Source organism: Alnus glutinosa, chromosome 14 (assembly GCF_958979055.1).
Source record: "Alnus glutinosa chromosome 14, dhAlnGlut1.1, whole genome shotgun sequence".
Taxonomy (NCBI): Eukaryota; Viridiplantae; Streptophyta; class Magnoliopsida; order Fagales; family Betulaceae; genus Alnus; species Alnus glutinosa.
Window position 1 is genome coordinate 22,618,505 of NC_084899.1, and position 14,800 is coordinate 22,633,304.

The following is a 14,800-nucleotide window of genomic DNA, read 5'->3' on the forward strand; positions in this document are numbered from 1 at the left end:
ATAATTACCACATTTACAAACTACTGTTGCAATCCGCATAACACCACATCAGCCTGAGCTGCCGCATGTCAATCTACGTAACACTCATTTTCATCAAATATAGACTGCCATATAAGTTTGTAAGGGAATTGTAATAAAAGCTATACCCCAAGCATTTTCCATAAATCCTGCTATACTCCAACTGCCTTAATTATTTGTTCTATCATTATTTCTTTTTTTGTTCAAAGAACTACAACTTGTCTAGTCTCCAAGTGTAGCTCTTTATTCGTTTGACTCTTTTCTATTATGTTTCTGTCTTGATATTTGTTTAAATTGATGATTTCGGGGAGGGGTGAGTGTTGGATCCCCCATTACAGGCTATGGTCAGGAAAGTATAAATAGTGATGTTTGCCAACATATTCCTAATAAAATATGAACTGATGAAGATATCGTGGAGCATGTAGAGTGATACGAACCTGAATATCAAGTTCGTAACAGGATAATTTGGGTACGTTCTTAGAGGAGGTAATTTCATGCTGGCATGAAAACTTTTGCTTGTTATCTACAAGCAACTTCCACTAGCATATGCATTACATTTTTATTGTAATCAATTATTTGAAATAATCTCCATTTAAGATGTGCACAACATTAATTGTCTCACCAATATAAGTACAAATTGAACAAAAAATCAATTATTTGGAAGTTTTAATCACATTGTACTCCAATATATGCTAATCAAATTGTACAATTTAAATGCTAAAATAAATTGACAAGAGAATAATTTTACTGTGGGGGCGTGGAATCTGAATGCACGCTCAAGAAGTTGATATTCTCAAGAATTGGAAGGCTGTATTCTCAAGAAGTTCATCTGCCGGTCTGACATCAGAGAAATCCTTCTCATGCAGAGAAGTAGAGAGGTCGTCAACTGAGAAGGGTATGCTGTATTGAGAAGGATGGGTTAGCTGTTATTCAAAGTGTCAGCTTTCTATATATATTGCTTCATTTGTTCCAGTGGAAAAGAAAAAAATCTTTTAAACAGAGACATTGCTGTTGAAGGAAGCATGTACTGTAATGGTCAAAGTAACGGCATCCTTTTATTAAAATATTGAAGTGATCATAGATGAATGAATGTCTAAAAGAAGAAAACAAAAGAAAACAACAGTATATAAATAAACATAAGATGATTGGCTTTATGTGGGAAAAAGACATCGTGTACAGTGTTTCTTCTTAGAAAAATATCACTTTCCCTCCTTTAATATGATATGAACAACTATTTCTAGTAATATTTCGAAATTATCAAGCTCCAGACACAACTCATATATAGAAGTTTCTGGAGCCGTTCATGGATCAGCTGTTACTAGAATCCCACAGAGCACATGTAAAAAGATAAGAAATTCTCACCTGGAATCGTCATCCAACAAGAGGTTGCTCTCTGCATCGTTAGAGTCCTCCGTCATAAGTACCCTCATGCTGGAAAGGACCTGTTGAAAAAAAAAAGAAGACGTGGTGCTAAGCAATAAATTCACTTAACAAGATTAAGAATCACTAACATTACAGAGGATATTCTTACAAACAAACTTACATCTGGAGACACACTTCGAGTATTATATTTGTCATCCCAGAAGAAAGTACTCAATCTATACAGCTGCTGAACACTTAGGATCTGAAAAAACCAAGCCATGATGTCAGACAGAGAGATGGAGTCTTTTCTCTCTCCTTTTGTTGTTGACAGTAAAACATCATAGATCCATTCCTTAAAGGAACTGGACATGATAATTTCCACCATCTGGTGATAAGACGAGAAAAATGAACCATCCGTTGGTTAGTTTATTCGTACGTGTAAATTTCTCATCTGAGCCAAATGGAGGGAAGATTGGACTAGTTCAGACAATGCACTAGATATTTGGTCTAAAGATCACCCATGTGTCATGATGTGTGCTCTCCACGTGAAAGGAGATAGAGAACAGTTCAGACAACTACCTCAACAACTATTGTGTTTGAGCCACGTGAAAGATATGTGAGTTATGTCCTTAACCCAGTAATTTGGTATCTATTCCACAAGTCATGCCCCTTACTACCCAAGGCCTTCCTGCTGTAAATCAGTGGTCTTGAGTCACATGCCAAAAAGAGAGAGGGAAATAGAGACTTACAGGGCAGAGGTCATTGTTAATTTCATCGTAGGACATTCTGTACTTTTGATGTATGACCTACAGATAAAAATCAGTGAAAATCAAGTGAGCAATACAGCACTAGAGCTATTATTGCTTAAGAAAAAAAAAGTGAAGGACAATGATAACTGTCGTAGTTTGCATGAAGAGTTTAGAGAAGGTGGAGGTGGAGGCTCGTTACACCTCACGTAGCCTCACATACTTTATTATATAGGTTAAAAAATATTAAACTGACAAAAATACCAATGTACTCTAAATCCTAACAAATTCTTCTAACACCCTCCCTCAAGGTGGAGCATATATATCATATAAGCTTAGCTTAGAAGAAACAAACAAACTAAAAACATACTCTAATACTACCCCTCAAGCTGGAACAGCTTGGAGCACATAATACAAAGATAGACTTATAAAAAAACATGAACAAGAAAATTCGCTAAACCAAATATAAACAAGCTGAAATTCCACAAAAAGCCAACACCGAATGAAAATTCGCCAAAAACTTTGCTGGTCAAAAACTTGTTGGAAGACTTCAACTAACAATCGGATCTCACCATAAAACACCAAAGCCGGTCAGATCTTGCCGCTAAACAACAAGGGGTGGTCGGATCTTGACGGAAACTACAAACGGGAGGTCGGATCTCGCCACAGAACACCAAGGCCGGTTGGATCTCAACAACCAACAACGATTATCATGATTCCTGTAGGCGATGTGGAGGGTTTGACTAGCATTCCTGGGTGTGGTGTGGCTTCATTGCCGATGAAGTATTTGGGTCTTCCTTTGGGTGCTCACTATAAGGCTTCTACTATTTGTAGTGGCATTACTGAGAAGATGGAACATAGATTGGCGGGATGGAAGAGGCTGTATTTATCAAAGGGAGGTAGGTTATCTTTGATTAAAAGTACTCTCTCTAACTTATGAACATATTATTTGTCACCTTTCCTTATTCCAATAGGAGTGGTTAATCGATTGGAAAACTTCAGGACTTTCTTTGGAGAGGTATTGGTGATAAGTTTAAAATTCATCTGGTGAATTGGTCGAAGATACGTTCTCTGATAATTTCAGGGGGGTTAGGGGTGAAAAGTTTGATTCAATTTAATCGGGCCCTTTTGGGCAAGTTGTCAAGGTTTGCTACAGAAATGGATGCTTTGTGGAAAAAGGTGGTGGACATTAAATATGATAGTATGAGGGGAGGTTAGTGTGGGGAACAACTGTTGAAGGTCCTATTTTCCGAATTGTTCACTATTGTGTGTGGTAAGGATGCGTGGGTGGCGGAGAATATGCAGTTCCATAATGAAAATATTCATTGAATATTATATTTACTAGACCTATACACGATTGGAAGGTGGAAGTGGTCTCTAGGTTCTTTGAGTTGTCGTATTCTCAAAGAGTAAGGCATGGAAGTGAGGATACAATTTGTTGGATTCCATCTAAAAGAAAATTATTTGAAGTGTAGTCTTTTTTTTTTTTTTTTTAAAGGTAAACAAATTTCATTAAAAAAGCGTAAAGGCGCCCCTAAGCATACAGGGAGTATACAAAAAGGACACCAAAACAAAAGAAAAGCAAAAAATAAAAGAACACCCAAGAAACCCGAAAAACCCAAAAGACAGTAGAAAAGTTACATCAAACCCCTAACTTCTTGCCTCTAACCCTACTGGAACACCCCTAGCATCGAAATTAATCGAGCATTCTAAATTCTCGACCTCTCTTTTCCCCTTTTTCCTTTTTATCTTCTTTTCCTTCTTAAGAGGGGAATCAGAGTCATAGCGCTGATCCTCGGTCCAAGTCAAGAGGTCCAAAAAACCTTTCTCATCTGAAGTGTAGTCTTACTATCAGGAATTATCTAATCCTGCAATTTACATTTTTCCTTGGAAGAGTATCTGGAAAGTTAAGGCTCCCCTGGGAGTGACGTTCTTTGTGTGGACAGCGGCTTTAGGGAAAAATATTAACTTTGGATAATTTACGAAAGATGAATATTATTGTAATGGAGTGGTGTTGTCTGTGCAAGATTTGTGGAGAGTCTATAGATCATTTACTCCATTGTGAGGTTGCAACAGAGTTGAGTGCGATTGTTCAGTTGTTTGGCGTTGTTTGGATTATGCCTCGCAAGGTGAGCGATTCGTTGGGAAGTTGGAAGGGACAATTGGGCAGCCGTAATGCTTTGAACATATAGAGGTTGGCTCCTTTGTGTTTGATGTGGTGCTTTAAAGAGAGCAGAACACAAGGAGCTTTGACGAGGTGAGAATGGATTGTTAGAATTGAAGAAGATGATGCTACCCATTTGTTAGGGGTTTTCTTGTGGGTTCCTTGTGGGTTTTCTTGAGTTTTTTATTGGGCTAGCTGGGTTGCTTTTATATATACTTCCTGTGTACTTAAGGACGCCTTACGCTTTTTTTAATGAAATTCTCTTACTTATAAAAATTAAATAAAAATGATTCCAGTGATAAATGCCACCAACGACGATCATGTTTTCTATTGTCAATCCAACCAACAAATTACATTTGATTGATGATCAATTGATGCGGGATGAGTCAAGACTAATAAATTAGGCTATTATTTCTATTTTAGTTTTATTAATTAATTAGGATTATTGATGTTTAATTTAATTTTAAAAAAAGTTAGTGTTAATTTGTAATTCAATAACGGGCTTGGCCCAAAGTAAGTCAAATTAGGGTTAGGGTTTTTGTCAATGACTATTTAAGTGAACTATTGTACTCCTATGGGGACATATGATGATTGATGAAAAAACATATATTTGGTTTGAGGTGTGACTCTTCTTCTCTTCAGTGGTGAGACACTACCAAGGCTAGTGAAGCTCTGGTTCAACATATTCTTATCGTTATTTCAGTGGGACTGAATTAATGTGAGATTTATCTTTATTTTCTATTGTTCTTGATCCATCTTGCGTTATCAATACTACCAACAATTGACAACCAACAACAATGTTTGATTGATGATCAATAAAACCAACAACGGTCAACCACAACCAACAACAATGTTGGGTTGATCATCAATACAATCAACAACGACAACTTGTAAACACTACTCTAGTACTCCCCTTGAGCAACAAACTCAATGGTTGAACCAAAGGGAGACTCACGAAGTCGTGGAAGTTCAACCGAAAAAGGGGAGGAAAACCAATACTATTAAAAAGGGATTAGACAATGATCCTAAACCCTAAACCTGCTATGATACCATGTTGTAGTTTGCATGAAGCGTTTACAGAGAAGATGGAGGCTTGTTACACCTCACGTAGCCTCACACACTTTATTATATAGGTTGAAAAATATTACAATAACCAAAATACCCATGTACTCTAAACCCTAACAAACTCTTCTAATAATAACATCTAGTTGAAGTTGTCACAGAATTTCTTAATTATGAAAATATCCCAAGTAGAACCACAATACTTGTGTAAGATATCTTTATTTATTTATTTTTTTGATAAGTAAGAAAATTTCATTAAAAAAGCGTAAGGCGTCCCTAAGTACACAGAAAGTATACACAGAAGCAATTCAGCTAGCCCACATGAAAAACCCAAGAAAACCCATTAGAAACTACATACCCACAACACCCAAAACCCACATGAAACCCAAATACAATAGAAGCCCCCCAACAAACACCCAAGATACAAAGTAATCCCCATAATAAAATAAAACCCAATAGAACCCCCCAACCAACACCCAAGATACAAAGGACCCAAAAATGGGTCTAAACCATGTACATAGGGAGTGTTACAAAAAAGTTTAGGTCTAGAATTCTTTATTATGTACACAGATTATCTCTGACCAAAATAAGTTAAGTGATCTATCCACTGTTTGTAGTATTGTGAGGCCTTATTAAAAAAAGTTCGAAATTACGGTACAGATTCCATCAAATTTTCAAATTAATACTGATATTTGGTATACGCATCAATTTAAGCCACTAGACAAGATAGTCAATATAGATATTATTTCCCCTGGTACTGTAGTGACCAAAATATCATATCTAATCATCAAGCACTCCGATGAACATAATAATAAAGTAATTAAGCGAAATTCAATATATCATAAGTCTAACAATTATTAGGGAAAAAATCCATTGAGGAACCCATTGACTTCACTATTAAAGGGAATTTTAACATGAAATCAGATTAACATACCAAGAACCCAACTGCTTGTCTTATGTGCTTAAGTTCATCCCACGAGGAGCCTGCATGCTGCAAACCAAGGAAATTGAGCCATGAAACAAAGGAAAATCATGTATGCATAGGGCAAACAAAGTGTTCCATAGGTATGATGTAGGTAAACAAACACAGACACAACGACCTATATGAACACACCAGTATTAAATTAAGAAGTTCGCCAAAAGAAAAAGTTCACCTGTTCTTTCGCTTGGCAGTACCATAGCTCCAACTCAGCTAACCCAGCTTTCAAATATTCCCCATTGCTGAATGTACAACACTCGCGACGCAGAAGAAGGCTGGAAAATCATAAAAATTTCCAATATAACTAAACCTTTTAGCTCACATCAACGACAGAATAAAATAACTGATTACCTATTAAAGAGTTGTAAGTTGATATATGAGAAAGTTTGAGTGAAGATCTTCTGAACAAGAATTGGAGGCACCTGAAAACCCAACAACTATAATTATTTATTTGCATTTAAACAAAGAAAATAGAGTTTGGCATACTCAAAAATTGTGTGATTTTAAAATCTAGAATGAATTTTCATACAAAAGTTTCTTTCAGTGTATTGAGGAGAATGTTGAGGCTTTCAATAATGCTCTGCCAATAAGTACTTGGAGAATCTTTCCCACAGGACTGTCCAGATCTTAGTATTCCCTTTGTTTTTCTTGGCACCTATATATCCACATTGCAGGTTATATACACGGAACACATTAAAACTTCCAAAAGTCAATATTTTTTATAAGGCAATTAATCAACTTTATACAAGGAAAGAAGTATCATGGCCGACAGTAGTTCAGCCACCCCCATGTAGGTAGGATAACCACAGGGTTTTAGTCAAATATAGTTGATAAATGAAGTTAAAAGTACATACCTGGATACATAAGGAAAGCAAAGATGCCAACTCCTGCTTCTTCAAGTTGTCTCGAATGGTTCCATATATCTTCTCCACAAGGGCCGTGAGCTGCTGCTTGAAAAGCAAAGCTGGGTATTTGGCTTCTACTTGCCGTACTAAATGACGTGAAGTGACAGGAAGATTGGGCGGAGAAGGGGATGAGCGAAAACCCTGGAATTAAGTTACAACATCGTATTCCATTGATGAAGAAAAGGAGTTGATAATTAAGTAATTATAATTTTGCATCGCAAAAGAAAAGACAGATTACATAAAATTTAATACCATAGTCATCCTCCCCACGAGGGATACTTGAGGGGGTGGTCTTCGATGTGGAGTTGCACCACTCACGCCAAAACCTTTCAGATTTCTTTGCATTAAGATTAATAAAGTAGATGTATTTGATAACCAATAAGACATGTGAATATTGCTATCTTGATCCTGGCATTAAGAAACAATTTACAATATAAACTTGCAATATTAGGAAGGAGCACACAAAACACAATATAAACCAATTAAATAACTGATGGAAGACACAAAAACAGATAACATATACAAGCATATGTATCAGTGACTCAAACATGAGAGGTAAAATTAGCAGAACATGAATCTCTTCAATTGAATTTCAACAATATAAAGAATAGAAGATATTAAAAAATGTGCAGCTACCAATTCTTCTACACTAGTGATGATTTGTAGAAATCACTAAAAACAATGCTCTATTACCTCAAAGTTGGGGAAGGCTATTAAGCTGCGCGTATTACACATGTGTTACTTGTATAGTTTTTTTTTCTGTTATTTGATGCTGAATGTATTTAATCAGCTTAGTTAGTTTTTAGTCCTAGTTAAGTTAGCCAGCTGGTGATGAGTTAGTTTACAGTTACTGATATCCTTTGTTCGTACATGTATAAAGATATTATCTTGTAACAGTGATTTGCACCTTAATACAATTTTCTACAGATTTCCAGAACTCTCTTTCTCTCTCATTTCCATTTCTGATATGGTATCAGAGCGAATTTGAAACCCTAGCTTTTCCACTCTTCAATCCTCTTTCAATCTCGATTTCTAAAATCGTCAAATCCTCTGTTCATGGGATCTATCTCTGGTATTCCAAATCTTTCCTCAATGGATTTGAACCCAATGTATCGTCATCATGGTGACAGCCTTGGTTCTGTTCTGGTCACTCAATTGCTCACCGGCAACAATTATTTCACTTGGAGCTGGTCGATGTACATGGCCTTGTCCTCAAAAAACAAACTTCAGTTCATCAATGGCACCTTGCCAACACTCTCTTTCTCTCTCATTTCCATTTCTGATATGGTATCAGAGCGAATCTGAAACCCTAGCTTTTCCACTCTTCAATCCTCTTTCAATCTCGATTTCTAAAATCGTCAAATCCTCTGTTCATGGGATCTATCTCTGGTATTCCAAATCTTTCCTCAATGGATTTGAACCCAATGTATCGTCATCATGGTGACAGCCTTGGTTCTGTTCTGGTCACTCAATTGCTCACCGGCAACAATTATTTCACTTGGAGCTGGTCGATGTACATGGCCTTGTCCGCAAAAAACAAACTTCAGTTCATCAATGGCACCTTGCCAAAACCGAGCCCTTCATATATGGATTTTTCATCATGGATGTGCTGTAACGACATGGTTTTATCCTGGATCATCAATTCAATCTCTAAGGAAATTGCTGCAAGTGTCATCTCAGTTGATTCTGCCGAAGTCATGTGGAATGATTTGCGAGACCCTTTTTCTCAGCAGAATGGACCTAGAATTTATCAAATCCAAAATGCGATTTCTGCTATGTCACAAGAAGACCAATCTGTAAGTAGTTATTTTACTGCTCTCAAAGGATTGTGGGATGAGTTGTTGATTTATCATCCTTTACCTAATTGCCTTTGCGGCAAATGTTCTTGCAGTGTCTTGAAAACCCTCACTGATTATCATCATCAAGAGTATGTTCTTCAGTTCTTAATGGGACTGAATGAATCTTTTTCACATGTAAAAGGTCAAATTTTGTTGATGGATCCTCTTCCCCCCATCAACAAAGTTTTCTCCTTGGTTGTTCAAAATGAACGCCAAAAGGAAATTTCTGGCTCTTTCAGTTCTATGAGTCAGAACACTGTTGCTTTATTAGCTAAGACACCTTCTCCATCTCAATCTGCCTATTCTCGACCTGCTGCTGGGAATCCTTCTCGTTTTGGCAAGTCTTCTTTTGCTCGAAAGGATTGTCCTACATGCAGCCACCGTTGACTTCAAGGCCACATTATGGAGAAGTGCTACCGTTTGCACGGTTTTCCTCCCAGTTTCAAGCTTACAAAGGGAAAGAATGCTGTTGATTCCCATTTTGCAAATCAGGTCTCAGAGAGTGAGTCTCCCTCTATCACTATGCCTATCATCCAAGAGCAAATTCAACAACTTTTTGCTATGCTTAAGCCTCATTCCGAAAGGGTGTCATCAGTGAACCAAGTTGGCTCGCCTCAAAGTTAGGTAAAATACTCACTTCTTCCAATCTTTCTCAATTTCCACAACATTCTGTTTTTTCTTCCATTTATTCCTTTCAAGTTGCTTCTCAACTTGTTAATCATTTGTGGATTATAGACACGTGCGCCACTGACCATATGGTTTGTTCCATTTCTTTTCTTACCACAATTACAACCACTATTTCTAAATCTGTTAAACTCCTTAATGGTCAATTTGCTTCTATTACTAATGTTGGAACTGTTAAGATTTCTGCTTCTTTTACATTAACCGATGTCCTTTGTGTTCCTTCATTTTTCTTTCAATCCTATATCAGCAAGTAAACTAACCAAATTTTTCTCTTCTTGTCTTATTTTTCTTGCTGATTTTCTATTTCATTTAGCACCTGTTGACATGGAAGATGATTGGAGTGAGTAAAGAATGTGGCGGCCTGTTCCATTTGATCACCAAACCAGTATTGCCCCCTTCACTTCCTTCATTTCCTGCCCACAGTTTGCTTGTTAAATCTGTTTCTTCAGATGTTTGGCATTATAGATTAGGACATTTGTCTGATTCTCGTGTTAAGCTTCTTACTCAGTATGATTCCAGCATATGTGTAAATTCAAATAAATGCTGTACTATCTGTCCTTTGGCTAAGCAACATCGCTTGCTTTTTCCTGTAAGTACTTCATGTTCAAATAAAATCTTTGATTTGATCCATTGTGATATTTGCGGTCCTTTTTCTGCTAATTCTCTTCATTGTATTAAATATTTTCTCACCATTGTTGATGATTTTTCTCGTTTTACTTGGATCCATTTGATGGTTACTAAGTCTCAAACCCGAAAATTAATCACAGTTTTCATTCACCTTGTTGAAACTCAATTTGATTCTAAAGTCAAATGCTTGCGGAGTGATAATGGAATTGAATTTCAAATGCATGTATTCTATCAATCTAAAGGCATCATTCATTAATTGAGTTGTGTTGAGACCCCTCAACAAAACTCAATTGTTGAATGAAAACACCAACATTTATTAAATGTTGCTTGCGCTTTATGGTTTCAAGCTAATCTTCCTTTGTATTTTTGAGGTGAGCGTGTTCTTTCAGCTGCTCATATTATTAATCGGATTCCTACCCCCACTTTGTCAAATAAAACTCCATATGAGTGTCTTTTTTCCACTCCTCCTAGTTTCTCTCATCTTCAGGTCATAGGTTGTCTTTGTTTTGTTTCTACCCTTTCTAGAAATCGTTCTAAGTTTGACCCTCGTGCCACCCTTGTGTACTTGTTGGTTATCCTTACAACATAAAAGGATACAAATTGTTTGATCTTTCTTCTCATACCCTAATTGTTTCTCGTGATGTTATATTTCATGAAGATGTGTTTCCTTATCATGCTCATTTTAAATCTTCATATCCACAATATCATAATCTGGTTTTACCTAATCCTATATCTGATTGTGCTGATATTGCTATTGTTCATCCCACATCTTCATCTCCTAATTCAGATTTCCCTGAACCTACTTCTATTTCTTCTCCTTCTACCAATATTATTCCTGCCCCCGATTCTAATACTCATAATGTTCAACCTATTCGCAAGTCTTCACGGGTCAAACACAAACCTAATTACTTACATCAATTTCATTGTCAAAAGGCTATTGTCTCTCACTCTTCTCTAGTTTCTTCCACTGTTTCAAGTATTTCTCATTCTCTTTCTAATGTCCTTTCTTATGATAAATTGTCTTCATTTCATCAACATTTTGCTTTTTTCCATTTCTACTTCAATTGAGCCACAATATTATCACCAAGCTGTTCAACACCCTTGCTGGCGTGAGACTATGCAAGCTGAGATACAGGCACTTGAGGCCAATAACACATGGACTCTTGTACCTTTACCACCTAATAAAACTCTTATAGGTTGCAAATGGGTCTATAAGATCAAGCACAATTCGGATGGCTCCATTGAACGTTACAAAGCTCGGTTGGTTGCCAGAGGCTTCACTCAATGTGAAGGCCTTGATTATTTTGAGACTTTTTCCCCTGTTGCCAAACTTACCACCGTTCGGTGCCTTCTTGCATTGGCTGCCATCAAGGTTGGCATCTTCACCAACTTGATGTCAACAATGATTTTTTGCATGGGGATCTAGATGAGGAAGTGTATATGAAGCCTCCTCTCGGTTTTATCACCAAAGGAGACACTCGGGTTTGTCGGTTGAATAAATCATTGTATGGTTTGAAGCAAGCCTCTCGCCAATGGTTTTCTAAGTTCTCCTCCACTTTGCTTCTCTATGGTTTTACTCAATCCAAAGCGGATTATTCCTTATTCATCAAGTCTCATGGATCTTCTTTTATGGCGCTTTTGGTCTATGTGGATGACATAGTTTTAGCAAGTAATGACACTCATGCTATTGCTGAATTTACTACTCTTCTCAATTCTAAATTCAAGCTTAAGGATTTAGGTCCTTTGAAGTTTATCCTTGGTTTAGAGGTTGCTCACACTGCTGCTGGAATTTCATTATGTCAACGAAAATTTGCTTTGGACATTTTTAGTGATGCTGGTCAGTTAGCTTCCAAGCCTTCCAAATTTCCTAGGATTCCAATGCTAAGTTTCAGCTTTAGAAGCTGATTTAATTGATGATCCTAAGTCCTATCGGAGGCTCATTGGTCGGTTGTTGTATATTACCATCACCCGGCCAGATTTAACGTATTCAGTGCATACTCTCAGCCAGTTCTTGCAAACTCCTCGGAAACCACATATGGATGCTACTATTCGCATTCTTTCCTGCTGCTTCTTCTTGTCATTTAAAAGCTTTTTCTGATTCAGATTGGGCTGGTTGCCCTGACACACGCCGGTCAATTTTTGGTTTCTGCATTTTTCTGGGTGATTCTTTGGTTTCTTGGAAGTCCAAGAAACAGCCAACGGTTTCCAGATCTTTTGCTGAAGCGGAATATCGTTCTATGGCTGCTACATGCTGTGAACTGACTTGGCTCTTCCATCTTCTTAAGGATTTTCAGGTCTCTCATCCTTAGGCTGCCCTTTTATTTTGTGACAGCAAAGCAGCCCTCCACATAGCTGCAAATCCGATTTATCATGAAAGAACTAAGCACATAGAGATTGACTGCCATGTTGTGTGAGAAAAAATCCAACTTGGATTTGTCCGAACTCTTCATGTTTCTTCTTCTCATCAGCTGGCCGATTTATTCACTAAAGCTCTTGGTTCTGATGCTTTCCATTCTCTTCTTTCCAAGATGAACATTCTTAACATCCATTGTTCATCTTGAGGGGGGGTATTAAGCTACACGTATTACACACGTGTTACTTGAATAGTTTTTTCTTTTATTTGATGCTGAATGTATTTAATCAGCTTAGTTAGTTTTTAGTTCTAGTTAAGTTAGCTAGCTGGTTATGAGTTAATTTACAGTTACTGATATCCTCTGTTCGTACATGTATAAAGATATTATCTTGTAACAGTGATTTGCACCTTAATACAATTTTCTACAGATTTCCAGAACTCTCTTTCTCTCTCATTTTCATTTCTGATAAAGGCAGAAGACAAGACACTGACTGCAGATTCCTGGTCAATTTTCAAAAAATTTCTATGTATAACTTTAAGTGGTCTACATTCCAAACTTAAGCATATTATTAGTTTACGAATGAAGATTGCATAGTAATGCCTAGTCTGAAGTCAGTAGGAAATAAAAATAGTTATTGGTATAAAGATATCATCTACTAAACAATGGAACAGAAAAGACACCACAAATGAGGAGTCTAATACTTCGTAGAAATCCCAGCCGATACCTCAAGAAGATTGAAAAAGCACCATAGTTATAGCAACTGAAAGCAGTAAATAAATCCTATATAGGAGGTGAAGGCAGTATAAAATTGAATTAATTACGATAAAATCATCAAAGATTGACAAACACATGCAACAATACAAACACTAACATGGATTTTTTTTTTATTTTTTTTATTTTTTTTTAAAGTAAAACTTTTTTTTTTGATAAGTAAAAATTCGTTAGAAAGTGTAGAGGGGCGCAACCCTAGTACACATGAAGTATACAAAAGTGCCCCTAATCAGAGGAAAGAAACAAACAAGAAAGTAAAAAATCAGCGAACGACATACTACCCGGGCTCTGCGCCGACACCCAAAGATATAACATATTAAGCACATTTCTACAAAGCAATAAAGAAATCCTATATAGGAGGTGAAGGCAGTATAAAATTGAATTAATTACGATATAGCAACTGAAAGCAGTAAATAAATCCTACATAGGAGGTGAAGGCAGTATAAAATTGAATTAATTACGATAAAATCATCAAAGATTGACAAACACATGCAACAATAGGGGTGCAACACGAGGACTTCCCAGGAGGTCACCCACATGGAACACAGATGCCAATAATTCTTTCACTGATGGCATGCACTACGTTTTTCTTTGATGATAGGTAACTCAGATGCATTTTCTTATAAACGTCCACACAAAACCTTATAGAAGAAGGCTATGTGTCCTACTGAGGTGACCCCCTATAGCTGTCAGAATATTCTTGTACAAACTTCTATTTAAATAAATGTAGAAGGAAGGGGCTACAGTGATTGAACAGCTCCATTTCATTTTCATAAATTTCCCATTTCCCATTTCAATTTCAAAGATTTCATTTCCACAGCATTGCATTAGAATAACCATGTATAGCAAATAAATTCTTCCTTTTTTTCCCCTTTCTCCCCTCTGTTTATATTCTTCTCTTTTTCTTTCTTTGTTCTGCAACAAGTTTGAAGGATCTTTGTTCTTCTGCACCTTGGGGTTGGAGGTATTGGCATCGTCATCACCATAGCCATGTTGGTTGAATGATGCTACCGTTGCCACTGTTTCCTTCACCAAGGCCGTGGGAATGAAGCTTAAACGTTCCTCATATATACCCTGATAAGCTAAATGGTTTAGGGTAATTGAGCCGTGTTGGTTCGGTGAACTGTGTTCAGTATGGTGGCGGTTGCAGTAGTATCTGGAGAAGATCGTTGTACTGATTTGGTCGATTGGGTTACTATTTGTGTTGAAATGTTTATGTGGGTAGGGTTTTCAGGGCTCTTTGTGTGTGTTGACTGTGGAAGTCAGCTTTGTCTATAGTGTACAGTGGCT

General features: G+C 37.0%; 1 protein-coding gene across 1 annotated transcript in view; it reads right to left on the bottom strand.

The window, feature by feature from the left end:
• Positions 1–610: 610 nt before the first annotated feature.
• LOC133858083 (myosin-6-like) overlaps positions 611–14,800 on the bottom strand; it is a 56,349-nt gene continuing 42,159 nt past the window's right edge. The window contains exons 28-37 of the mRNA XM_062293522.1: positions 7,489–7,644; positions 7,186–7,377; positions 6,861–6,986; positions 6,683–6,753; positions 6,507–6,606; positions 6,287–6,343; positions 2,130–2,186; positions 1,562–1,642; positions 1,381–1,460; positions 611–918 (exon numbers count right to left, since the gene is read on the bottom strand). Of these exons, the coding sequence (XP_062149506.1) occupies positions 795–918; positions 1,381–1,460; positions 1,562–1,642; positions 2,130–2,186; positions 6,287–6,343; positions 6,507–6,606; positions 6,683–6,753; positions 6,861–6,986; positions 7,186–7,377; positions 7,489–7,644 (1,044 nt within the window). The 3' untranslated portion in view covers positions 611–794. The remainder of the gene's footprint in view (positions 919–1,380; positions 1,461–1,561; positions 1,643–2,129; positions 2,187–6,286; positions 6,344–6,506; positions 6,607–6,682; positions 6,754–6,860; positions 6,987–7,185; positions 7,378–7,488; positions 7,645–14,800) is intronic.